The sequence below is a fragment of the Lepidochelys kempii genome, chromosome 15 (assembly GCF_965140285.1).
Source record: "Lepidochelys kempii isolate rLepKem1 chromosome 15, rLepKem1.hap1, whole genome shotgun sequence".
NCBI classification, from domain to species: domain Eukaryota; kingdom Metazoa; phylum Chordata; order Testudines; family Cheloniidae; genus Lepidochelys; species Lepidochelys kempii.
In genome coordinates, this window is record NC_136394.1 from 16,824,500 (window position 1) to 16,838,255 (window position 13,756).

General features: G+C 41.7%; 1 protein-coding gene across 11 annotated transcripts in view; it reads right to left on the reverse strand.

Annotated features, from left to right (window-relative positions):
* The window catches only part of ARVCF (ARVCF delta catenin family member), a 444,466-nt gene that overhangs the window by 90,346 nt on the left and 340,364 nt on the right, over positions 1-13,756 (reverse strand). For all 11 annotated transcript variants that reach the window (XM_073313188.2, XM_073313190.2, XM_073313197.2 and 8 more), the window contains one exon: positions 8,034-8,217. In XM_073313188.2, coding sequence (XP_073169289.1) covers positions 8,034-8,217 — 184 coding nt within the window. The remainder of the gene's footprint in view (positions 1-8,033; positions 8,218-13,756) is intronic.

Sequence of the window (13,756 nt, forward strand, 5' to 3'; positions counted from 1 at the left end):
CTATACAGCATCAATAAGCTAATTAAGAAACTGCCTTAGCTTTCTCCTCTTTATTATACTTCCTTAAGAGTCTAATTGTTGTTTTTTGAACATGCACTCTACAGATAAACCTCACCCTCTTTCAAGTTTGTTCAGTGTTTGCTGTCCCTAAAGAGAAAGTTGCCTGGAAAAGTTGTTTTAATGTCGTCAGTTCAATTTTCCTCACTTTTTGAAGTTATTTCCCTGAGGAAAGTGCAGGTCACAATGTACCTGCTTCTCAGCAAAGTCTGATATATATTTTTTGAACTCCATTTTGTACTACACTGACTGAAACGCAAGGTCAGGCAACTAACCCAATGCCTCACAGTCAGTAGCATGTGTGAAGATGAGGAGATGGCAACAGTGGCGTGGGACATAATAATTCAGTGGCATTTTGTGTCACTCAGACACCACTCTTCTGTGTGACTGTAATGCAGTGATGTGTTTTGAAAGAGGCCCTGTCCTGGGCTAAAAGGATGCCAGCGGAAATATGCTGTCATAGTGGTATAGGGGAATGGGGTGATACATGGAGAAAGATCATCCAAAGGGCTTTGTCAGAGAATCCCATTTCAGAGAGGGGGAACATCTTGGAGATTTTCCTAGCACTCAGGGGGGAGTTATGGAATGTTGTTTCTCTGTATAAAATGTAGGCTACTTACTTAAGCTTAATTATTAATTTACTGTCATTTTAAGAAAGCCTGCATCTGAAAACCTTCATCTAAATACTCTCTCTATCCTGTCATGCTTCAACAGGCAAATTACTCAATGTTCCCCTGACACAGGCCAATGGCACCTTGACAGTACTGCAGTGATCTCCCCAATGTCTCACCTCCCGTGCCCTTTCCTTCACCAGACAAAACTATTTAGAAGAAGCTCACGCAACCAGCTCTCTCCAATCCAAGATTTATGCTTTGCTGCTTTTCCACTTCTGTCAGTCTGAGTTCAATTCTGCCTCATGTAGGTGGGAGGGCAGACAGGGGAAATATAATGCTACCGTTACCATGTATTTATTATCATGCTTGCAGGATTGGAAGACAGATAAAGCTTGAAAGTAATTCATTTTGATAACTAATTCCCAGTCACTTTTCTTTGGAGAAAAGATATAAATTAATCATTAATAGGCACAGAGGGTATAACTGGTGCATTGTGACATAGCTTTTTCCCCCTCCTTCCTTGGAATTCAACATTCAGAGACATCAGGCTCTGGAAACAGTAACAGAATGGGGCCATCTGGGTGACTGAGCATGGTCCCCCACTGCCAGGAATGGGAACACAGCATGCTCAGCCTCTGGCAAGACAAACCTCCTGTGACATTCTAGCACCTATCCCCTTAGGTGGCCAATGCTGCAGTGTTGCCAAACTCCCAGGGGGTGGGGGGTGAGTAAGAGAAATGATGTGATCTTAGAAGAATCCTTCCCCGAATCAAAAAATAAGATAAAATAACTAGTTAGGACAACCACATTCTAGATTGTCCCCTGGTGAAAACATACTTCACTAGGCAGCAAAAGCCAAGCTATACAGTGGTCTCAAAGGGATAGGAGAATACTCACTACAGCCTAGTTTCCAAAATCGCTACACATTAGCTTTCCCATACAGGAAACCTCAAGTTGAATTGATCCCAACTCCTCATTATACAACATTACCTGTATAGGCCAAGCTTCCCCATTTAGTGGGGATGATCCTTGTTACTTTTCCAACAGAACAATTGGAGCAGGGTTTTCCTTTTGCAGAGGTAGAGAGAGAAAAGAACCAACTCTTTCTTATTCATTAGTGCCACCGTGACTTGGTAACTAGTGATCTCTGATCAGAGCTTTTCTACAGATCCACATTGTAAAGCATCATGCTGGACCTAACTCCCCTCTGTGGAAGACTAGAGATCACCACAGAGCTTTGTAGCTCAATATGTTCCCCACACCAAGAAAAGGAGTATAGGAAAAAGTTAAGGCAATGGTATAGGGTTCACAGATTTTATTCTATATTACTACTACTCTTGCACTTGTTGGTCCAAATGGTAATGAATTAATTCTGCTGGGCAAGCTTCATGTACTACAACATGTTCTGGCTTCTCAAGGAAGACTGTTAAACTGTCACATACTAAATATACACCTGGAACAAAATATATCCACAATACAGTAACTTATGACATTCTGCTGAACCCCTTTTTTCTCAGCACCATCTGAAACAGTGTACAAGGATTAGAGTATTATTTACACACACTCCCATATTTGTTTGTGTATTTTGATTCCAAAGGAGGGGGCTATTAACATTTACCTACTTTGGGTACTTACACAGCCCCCATCACCATAGTATCCTAGTGCCTCAATCTTTAATGTGACAGAGTACTTCCCTATTTATCCCCATTTACAGATGTGGAACTGAGGCAGAAAGACACTACTAGATTTGCCCAGGGCCATACAGGATGTTTGTGGTGGAGTAGGAACTAAACCTGGATCTTCTACAGCCCAGGCTAGTGCTTTAACCACTGGACCATCCTTCCTCCATAACTTCATGGTGAACAGCCATTCTGTGCAAGATTGTTTTGCAGAGAATTCATTTTTTGGTGCAAGTCAAGTAGGCAGGGTCTCTCTTTATGCACTTGAAAATCCATGGCCAGGATTTGAATCCTGGGGCTGTTTGTGAGCAGGAGTCTCTATGCAGTAGAAGGATTGACAAGAAAAGCTGCAGATGGTAACCTGGAAAAGTAGCACTTTTCATCTATTTAGCATGCAAGGGAACTAATTTAAATATTTGTTGACAGCAGGTCAGTTTAGCACAAGATCCATGCTATAAAATCAGCAATTTAAGAACTAAATTTTATCCTTTCCCCCCTTCAAAGCTGAAAAAAATCTGCAAGATGCAAGAGCGAACGAATGGTAATTCAATAGAGGGGAATGGTAATTAAGCACAGTATTAATTAAATTTTTTAAAGCAGTTAAAAGCCTGGTTGCTTCTATAAGACTCAGAGTCATGATGTATAACTGTACAGGAAATGAAAAGGAATTCTGATTGTGACAGCCCTCTCTGACCGAAAGGTCTCACATTTCTACTCCTGACCAAGAGCAAACAGTGTATTATCTGAACAAGCCAAAGAGAAACAATTCAGCACAAACATGGAGAAACACAGAAAGTCTCTGGCACTGAGTTAACGAGTGCAGGGTAACCTAAATTCCGTCTCTCTCCTGGAATGATTCCATTAAGTGTACCCTTTCTCTAATGAGCCTTAATGTCTTAGTCAAAGCTGAAGGAAGGATTGCTAAATGGCCTTTTTAAGATCCATCAAGTCAGAACATAATTTAAACTGGATTATAGTATAGTTTAAAAGCAAATGTTTCTGGATTGAAAATCCAGGCAGGAATTAAATAATAAAAAGAGACAGACAGTAATTAAAAAAGAGACATCTCCTTTTCCACACACCTAAAAGAATAAATCAGTTTGAGGACATCAAATTTGCACACCAAATAATAAGAGAGCCACCTGTGAAATAAGAGAACCACCTGTGTTTATTACGGATTCTATTGGCAAGTTCCCTTCTTCCTTCCTAGTCCCAATTCTCCAGCCCCACATATCAGAATAGTTTCAGAACAACTTTTTGGGGGAGGAGAGCTGTACATTGTTTACTGCAGCTAGGAAAAGGACAGAAACAAATCAGTGGTTTGCTGGTTTATGGGCAAATCAGGCTGAAGTTGCTCAAAGAGGGAGGCTCGCAATGGTTTGGTATTCTATTTCGGTGTTCTACAGCTCAGATCATCAAGCATGTTGTTTAAGAAAGCTGGAGATACTCATTCACAAACAGCACTTTAATAATATAGATATACCCTGTGTGACACTCAAATTCCTTAAACTTGAGATACAGCCTCTGAAGGTCAAGAGTCCAGCAAAAACACTCCTGGAAAAAAATTAAGCACATCATGCATTCCCAGATTTTCAACACTCTCTTATCCTGGTGGCCATGTTGAGAGAGAAAAGGAACTGCCAAATTTTGTGCTACTTCCCGATTAGTATCAAAAGGCTTACAACTATTCTGATCTGTCAGATGATCACCCCTATCTCAGGAATCAGATATTGGATCTGACCAAATAAGTGAAGCTTGACAAGGAAAGGGGCCATTATCATTCCTTGGACCAAGAGGAAGATTAACAAAACAGAATTGAAAATCAGCATCATCTCCACAAATTCATGAATATTTGACCTAGTTTCCTGGTGAAATAGACAGCACGCAGCAACCCCAGTTACTGGCCACAGTGTTGTAACTGTCAAATTTTGCATTAACAAAATGAAATCTGAAGTTTTCCTTCTCGTCATTCGAAAACGTAACTGTTGGCAGGTTGCATATAGAGTCAAGGTGGAGTGGCTAGGATTAGGGTGATGGATGGAAGATGCTGTTCATATTTCAGTCTAATATTGGGATACAAACAATATGAACTTGCCCCATGAATGTAAAAGAGCCCCCCAAAACAACAAACACCTGTTTCCAAAGTCAACAAATGTTGATAGGAAGCCCTGTCTTCCTCTGGTCCCTACTTGGCATTCAAGATCTTGAGTATTCCCTGGTAGCTCAGAGTAGTGTTTCATCTGGTTATGGGCTGTTCAGAAATTGTGTGACTCATGGCAGGGAAGAGACAGGACTTTGGTGAAACTAATATCAAGTGGCTTCTCTATTTATGCTTCTGGACAGAAAGGGACATTATAGTTCTCACTGGTCTCAAGTTGCCAGTTATCATATCCCGGGTTTCTTAGCACCATCATTTGGGTTTTCTTAAACTCCGACTTAGATTTAGCAGTTACGGAATGGATTGCTGAATACAATTCCTTACAGCAATCCTGGCTAACATCAACATCAAGCTTAATTTAAGCATTCCTGCCAGCTTGGTGAATGGGAGATCTAGCACTAAATCATAAGGTGCCTTATTTTTTTTTTTTAAGCTTAGAAGTAGGTACCATGTGCTGCGAGGCCTAAATAAAAAGCAGCTCCAGCACTGGAATCACAGGGACAGTGTAGCTATCTCAGCTGAGACACTAGCTCTAAACACTGGTATTCAACCATAGTACCCTTCCTCCCTCACACAATGCACATAGCATGCACAATATCCCTTGTAATATCACCAATCCCCCAGCCTCTCCATCTGTGGATCAGTGCGAGGTAAACAACATCAGCAAAAGCATGGACTAACATAGCAGCAATTCTCATAGAGAAGCAAGGAGTTTGATGCAAAGCCACCCACACTTGTTGGTAAATTTCATTAACATTCCTGAAAAATTCTGAAATGAAAGCAGCTGTGCATGTGTAATACGCATGCTGTGCACTGGCACAGCTGAGCCCACGTGATCTTAATTACTTTTAAAAACTCAGTCCAAATAGTTGCTCATTTCTCAGTTCTTTATTCAGAGAGCAGTGCAGTGTTCCTTTCAGAATCACCTGCAGAGAAGACAAGGTGGGCTTGGCAAACGATCAAGAGGACTAACCTCCAAGGTACAAATCAGATCATGTATTTTTGCAAATGGTAGATGTGTTACAGTTTGTAATTAGCTCCATTCACCAAAATTGAATTTCTATGACCAACTGCTGCCTCAACACAAGAGCAGGCAAAGGGGCTTTAACATGGAAGTCAAACAGATGACTGAAGAATAAGCCAGCTAAAACAACACAATTTATTGATGGCGTTAGCCATCTTATGTTGGTGATACATTTAATGACGAGCTGCAGAGTGTTTTATTAAAGATGCCAACAGATTTCCAAACACCCATTAGAACACTTTGTTCTTATCTAGCCCTTTTTACACATGGATCTCATAGCACTTTATAGAAGATAGGTATCATTACCCACATAATACAGAATGGGAACCCCAGAACCTGGAAAGAGCCCACATCTCCTTACACCCAATCCTTTGCTCTATGTATGGATCATCCTGCCTCTCCTTTAATGCCTCCAGATAGCAATGGGATAAAAATGGTTATATTATCACAACAATTCTCCTCTCTTCACACAATGGCTAGGCATTCCAATACCAATTTTATAAAACAAAAAGATTGATAAATTGCCTTCTTTAACGGTTCCAAATTTTTCCCCATTTACCTGAACAAATTCTCTGGAGCACATACTCCACTTTCTCTGAAGACTAGCTCTCTCTGAATTAAAAAAAAAAAAAGGACAGACAGATATTGGCCCCCCTACCCCAGTAGTGACAGAAGAAAGACTGTAGACATGAGGATTGCAATAGATTTGCATGCACAGCTCCAGCAGTAGGCACCACATATGTTTATTAGCAAGTGCCATCACAATGTAATTCAAGTCATTTCTTAAAACAGGATCACTTTAGTGATCTAAAAAGTGAGGTGGAATTCTGCAGCTAGCAGATTTTAACACGACACTAGTTCTGTATGCCCACATTCATTATGCTGAAGAAAGCTGGGTCCTGTAAATAAAATTTTTGTTCTTTTTCCTCCAAAAGCTGCACCTTAATTTTAAAAAAACAACAACAAAAAAACAGACCGGGAATGCAGACATTCAAGCAGATCAGAGCATTGCGGGTGCTAATAGATAATTTATGACATGGATCATGTTAATCTATTAACAATCAGTTTTTTGTCTGCAATCATTAGAGAATCTCATACTATTCAGATAATCCTTTTATCCTCACCATAACTAATTTCCTCTTGCAAAACCATTAGAAAGTGAGGCACTGCTAAGGAAAAATTATGATGTCTGGATCCTACTCAAAGGACCTCCATCTTCAGTGGGACTGCAAATAAGTTCAGTAATGGGCCCTTTCAGAACACTTTTCATTACTTTCTGCATTCATGAAGTTACTCATGGGAATAGTTAGTAAAATTTAGAGACTGCAAGCCCAAGGAACGGAAATGAACCAACTTTCTGAAGATATATTCATCAGTAGAAATCTGACAGAAGTACACTTCAGTGCACCAGAAGGTGCAATATGGAATCTTTATTAGTTTTGTTTGAACTATTAGACCTCACCATAACACTGAAGAATTAAACAGTGTATATACACTGTTTAATCTTTTATAGACTATTTACAAAAACCTCAAGGAAAAACATATAAAATGAAAGTCAGTCACTCTATACAGAATGTCGGTACCTTAGATCTTCACAGGCTGTGCTGAGGGCTCTTTCAGACCCTGTGTTCTAACACGCACTGTCCAGTTGTGGAGGAGTTCAGAAATGCAAATACCACCTAATCAAAAGGTCTTTTTTTTTTTTTTTTTTTTTTTTTTTTACTGGAAACTGGTTCTTAAATGCTCAGCAGGCAAACTGTATCTAAAGCTAACACCTATGAATTACATTGAATGTGCATCTCTGACAGGTTCATAATATATATCCTACAGCTCCTCACTCGCTGCAATTTGAAATCAAGTTAGTCAATATCTTCACCTGGGGTGCTTGCAGATAAATCTGAATCAGAAGTCTTCTAGATTTAGCTTAAATCAATAAAAAAGTGTTAACACTGATATCATGCATTTCCTCACCAGTTGGCAATAAAAGTCCACTTGTGCAGGAAGAGCTTCAAAGAACTGAATCATTTCGAAAACTTGTCATAAAAAACCCTCTCAAATGGGCAGCTAAGGAAAGGACTTGACAAGTGACCAGAATCAGCCTATTGATCCCAGCACAGCTGATTAAAGCTGGATTCCTAGCACTTATGACTATGCTTGCAATGGCATATTTTCTTCTTGGGATATAGCTTGGGAAGTCACCGTTCTACTAAGCATTGCCCCCACTAAGGGAAAGGTTAACATTTATATATATAATGTTCCATCTTACACAAATGACCAACCACTCTCACAAATGCGACTAGAATGTCAGCACTTACAAGGCTCTAGTACAAGAGAATCTGTGGCAAAACGAGAGCCTCCCATATTGCCACATTGAGCTCTTAAGTGCACCTATGCAAAAGAGATGCAGGATATTTGATTTCAAAGTCAGGGTAAATAAACCACTTTTTTAAACATACGCTAAGATGCTATAAACAGAAGCACAATCCATGCTCCCATCTTACCGCAAGCAGCCAGATGTGTTCTTGAACACCGTGGTCCATTCAGCATCCCGAGGCTTAGAGTCCTCATTCGGCTCACTCTCCCATCCAGAATGGGGGATAATCACCTCATTTGTCAGTGTCTGAAGGCCATGGTTAATGATCACCATCTTTAGGGGCTCATAGGATGACAAGTTCCAAAGAGTGCCTTAGAGAGAAACAATGATTATTAGCCAAGTTAGAGTAGTTTACAGGTACTGCTCATGCAGACTAGCATTTCCAAAAGATTAAAATCATAAAACAACATGAACCGAGGAAATTACTCACCTGACAACATTTCTGAGAATCCAATATAACCACATGGTTAGGACTCACTCAGCAATTATCAAAACAGAAAGCGATACCACCTTTCTAAACGCAGTTATATTTAAAACAGGTAGAGTGGTTGAAACTGCTGAGCCATATAATATACAGGAGGCATATGACAGGTGTTCATTCATCATCTACATAAACTAGAAGTGTAAAGATTCAATATGATAGTATTCATTCTGAACAAAGTGTTAATATAATTAAACTTGCAAATCTACTTAGGAGAAAAAAAACCCCACCCCAGTGCAGAGGGCACTGCAAGGTCAATAAAAACCTCATAAAACCTCAAAATAGGGCTTAAACTGGATTTAAAGGGCACATAGCCCCGGTGTCGACTCTCTACACAGGGCTGAATTTCACCCCAGACTTTTTGCATTCCATATTTACTTTCATATTATTCACTATGTCACAGGCACATACAGTGCAGTGAGGGCGTTATTCCTAGGGGAGACTGAGCACCCACAACCCTCTTTGTCTTATCACCTCACCTTGATTTTGAATCACAGCTGTAGAAAGAAGGTGAATACCAAATCAAAGCAGCAGAAGTCACAAACGTAGGTTTTACGTGGTAAACAATGCAAAATATCTTCGGGCTAATCTACACTTAAAAGTTTTAACAATGTAACTCTGTCAATTAGGGGTGTGATTTTTTGCAAACAGTTATGCTGGTAAAAACCCTACAGGATGCTGTTAAACTAATATATAGGTACCTATGCCAGTACAGTTTATTTTAGTTCCTGAACTAGAATAAGCTGCAACAGCATAAACCCTTTGACACTGGTATAACAGCATCTATATTCGGGGGAATAGGTAACTGTGCCCACATCGATCAAGTGGCAGAACTGTGAAGAGGAGATTAGCCCTTAAAAATGGTTCATGGAAACATTCAGCACTGTACAAGGCAAAACATTTAGGCACCAGTGATTTCAACTGAAAAACAAGTGATCCAAGAAACAAATGGATTCTAGATTTACTTTTTTTTTTTTTAAATGGATAATAATTTAGACTTTCCTTTGAAATCAGAGGGTGAAGTACATTTTTGTAACCATCAGCTGGTTTCTGCTAATAAAGGGAAGTAATATAGCCTTCACAAAGCTGATTAATTCAAGAAAGGCAAACAAAAACCTTCTTCTGTTCGCCTCATGCTTTCAGCAGAATAACATCTCCAAACCAAAGGACAAAGTTGAAATCTAATAGGAAAGTTTTTGCTTAAACATTCCATATTCCAGACATTGCCAGGCAAACTTATGCAGAAGTACAAATATCCTTCCAAATCTCAGTTTTACAAAGGCTATTCCTTATCGAGTGGGGACTAAAATGGAACCTTCATTTCATAGATACAGAATTTATTAATCCTACTTGGTAACATTTCAAAACTATAAATAAGCAAATATGTGGAGAGAAATAGGTACACCGCTTTCATTTCCACTGAAATGCATGAGAATGAAGGAGATTTTTGCAAGGACTGAATGGAAAAATGATAGAGACTTTCCTAAATATCCAGAGACTCTTTCCTAATAATATGTACTATTAGTATGTATCCAACGTGCATCATTAGGTCTACACATTTTTGCAAACTAATAACTTAAGTTGCAGATATTTGTCTTTAAACACTTTATGTTTAAAAAACCCACAAGGAACAATAAATGGTCATGTCTGGACTTTTGTTTCAGTCACACATATCAATTTCCCAAAGTTTCACAGTTACAATGCCTGCAATTTTTCTCTCCCAAAACTCCTTTTTAAACTGTCTACCAGATATTGACTCACCAGACCCAATTGCCCAGTTACATGTGTGTTAAGCAGGAGTAATGCCACTGAAGTCAGTGAGTTCTACCAGTGCAAAAGAGGAGGTTACTCACCCTGTGCAGTAACTGACGTTCTTCAAGATGAGTGTCCCTGGGGGTACTCCACTCCAGGTGTTGGTGCGTCCCTGCGCCTTCGCTCGGAGATTTTTACAGCAGTACTCGTACTGGTTGCACACGCGCAGAGCTTGCATTCCCACTCTGAGTGTACCTTAATAGTACGCATGTGCGACCGGTCTCCTCAGTTCCTTCTCTACAACAGAGGCTACCCCAACTCTGAAGTAGAGGGGGAGGAGGATGGGCAGCGGAGCACCCACAGGGACACTCATCTCGAAGAACGTCAGTTACTACACAGGGTGAGTAACCTCCTCCTCTTCTTCGAGAGCTGTCCCTGTGGGTGATCCACTCCAGGTGCCTTAAAAGCAGTGTATCTCAAGGAGGTAGGGACTTCAGATTGGGTAGAAATGCAGTAGATAAAACAGCTCTCCCTAATCGTGTGTCTGAGAGGGAGCCCTGAGTAAGGGAATAGTGCTTAACAAAAGTGTGTTCAGAAGACCAAGTGGCTGCTTTATAGATGTCAGTCAGGGGAACTTTGCGTAGCAAAGCCACAGAGGTAGCCATCGATCTAGTGGAGAGAGTTCTGATGTCTGCTGGAGGCATAACTTTCCGTATCTGATAACGGAGTCGGATACAGTCAGAAATCCATTTTGAAAGTCTCTGGATCGCTCCGCGATAGAGACAAAGAGTCTAGAAGAATTCATAAAGGGCTTGGTTCTATGAAAATAGAAGGACAAAGCTCTGCGTACGTCTAGGATATGCATTGTGGATTCAAAAGAGTTCACATGTGGTTTAGGAAAGCAGGTCAGCAGGTGTATCAGTTCATTGATGTGGAATGATGAATGGACCTTAGGAAGAAATTTAGGGTGTAATCGAAGGCTAACTTTGTTCTTAAAAAATAGGGTATATGGTGTGTCTGCCATGAGAGCTGCTATTTCTCCTGCCCGTCTGGCAGAAGTGATTGCCACTAAGAATGCTGTTTTTTAGAAAGGTGTAAGAGGGAGCAAGTGGCTAGGGGTTTGAATGGTTGTTGACTTAAGCAAGATAATACTAAGTGAAGGTCCCATGGAGGGGTAGGAGGTCTAACTTCTGGGTATAGGGATTGAAGTCCTTTGGGAAAACGTTTAGTGATCGGATGAGCAAAACACAGAGGTACTGTCAATTTATTGTGGAAAGTTGTAATAGCAGCTAGGTGGACTTTGATGGAGCTAAAAGAAAGTCCAGATTGTTTGAGGTTTAACAGGTAGTCAAGTATAAGAGGAAGAGGTGCAGATATAGGAGAAAGAGGAGACATTGTTGAGCACCATTGGGTAAATCACTTCCACTTTTGGAGATAGGTGGTGCGAGTAGATTGTGTTCTGCTATGTAGGAGAACTCTTTGAACTTCATCAGAGCATGCTAGTTCATTTTGGGAGAACCATGTAGGAACCAAGATTTGAGGTGGAGCATGGACAGGTTGGGGTGGAGAAATTGGCCGTGTTGCTGCGAAAGGAGGTTCGGAAAGAGAGGCAACAAGATTGGTAGTCGAGTTGACATCTTGGTGAGGAATAGGAACTATGGCTGTCGGGGCCATGCTGGGGCAATCAGAATCACCTTGGCACGATCTGTTTGTATTTTTTGTCAGAACTCTGTGGAGAATCGGGATCAGGGGAAAAGCATAGAGTAAGTTCCGGTGCCACAGAATCATAAATGCATCTCCCAGGTAGTGTTTGCCCAGTCCTGCTCTGGAGCAAAATCCGGGGCATTTTGTGTTTTCTGCAGTTGCAAAGAGGTCTATGGTTGGGTAGCCTCAAATGCTGAATACGTTGGTGATGATCGTTTAGTTTATCTCCATTTGTGGTCCCAGGGAAAGTGTCTGCTTAATTCATCCACTGTGGTATTCATAGCTCCAGGAAGGTAGGCGGCTGATGTCTGGATATTGTTCGCAAGGCACCAGTTCGAGTTTCATAGCTTCTGTGCAAAGCGAATGAGAGCAAGCTCCTCCCTGCCTGTTTACATAGAACATGCAGGCAATGTTGTCTGTCATAATCCAGAACCAACATGTATGGATAAACGGGAGGAAGTGACGGCAGGCATTGCTTATAGCTCGAAGTTCCAGGATGTTTATGTGCAGGGAGGTTTCTGTTGGAGACTATAGCCCCTGGGTGATGTAACAGGTGAGGACCCCACCCTGTGAGGGATGCATCAGTGATGGATTGAGCCTCCTGGAGAAAGGGGACTCTAGAGCAGAGACTGGAGGGAACTGTCCACCATAGGAGACAGTCTTTGACTCAGAAAGGTATGGATAGGGGTTTGTTTAGGGTATGCACATTGGGTCTGTAAGCCATGGCCAGCTGAGCTTGGAAGCACCTCATGTAGAGTCGTGCATTTTGGACCACAAAAGTGCATGAGTCCATGTGACCTAGCAGTTGTAAACAAACAGTCTCGAGCGGTGACTTGAGGACTGTTGCAAAGTTTTGTTGCCAGCTGCTTTATGGTGAAGCGATCCGATGGGAGAGATGCTATTCCCGTCCGGGAATCGAGGTGTGTTCCGATGTACTCCAGGTGCCGGGTTGGAATTAATGTGGATTTGTTGTTGTTTATTCGTAGGCTGAGGGATAGGAAACAATCGACGTTGAGTTGCGTGAATTGAAGCGCTCCGTCGAGCATTGAGGCTTTGAGAAGGCAGTCGTCCAGGTAAGGAAATATTATGACTCTTTGCTTCCTGAGGTGGGCAGTAACTACAGCCAGGAGCTTGGAAAAAACACAGGGGGCAGTGGATAGGCCGAAGGGTAGTACCCTGTATTGAAAATGCGTCAAGCCAAGGGTGAAACGAAGGAAGCGTCTGTGGGCTGGATGTATTGTCACATGAAAACAGGCGTCCTGTAGGTCGAGGGCTGAAAACCAATCGCCCTGCTCCAGCGCTGGGATTATGGTGGCAAGGGTTACCACTTTGAACTCTTGCTTCTTGATAAAATTGTTGAGCCACCTGAGGTCAAGGATCAGTCGCCATCCCCCGGTTTTCTTTTCTGTTAAGCAATAATGGGAGTAAAACCCCTTCCGGCACAAGCTCCACTGCTCCCAATAGAAGGAGATGGTGCACTTCTTGCAGGAGCAGTTGCTTGTGAGAGGGGTCCCTGAAGAGGGACGGGGAGGGAAGGTGGGTAGAAGGCATGAATAGGAAGGGGATGGAATAGCCAAGTGTGATGACCTCTAAAACCCACTTGTCGGTGGTAATGTTGTGCCATTGATGGAAGAATGGTCGTAGGCAGTGTCCAAAAGTAGGGACAGGGGGTGTAAGTGCTGAAGTGGGAACATGGTTTTCGAAACCCTCGACCAAGGCTTCAAATCTGCTTGTTAGTCGGAGGGGGTTGAGACAGCGCCGTGGAATTGGGGCGGCAACTCTGGTATCTGGGTCTCTGGTGTTGTTGCTGCTGTTGGTCGTCATGGGATCTCTGGAAGTGCTGGTTATACATGGGGTAGTGTGGATGTTGGTAAGCTGCAGGCGGGTTTTGCGCGGTATTTATATTGTCGCCT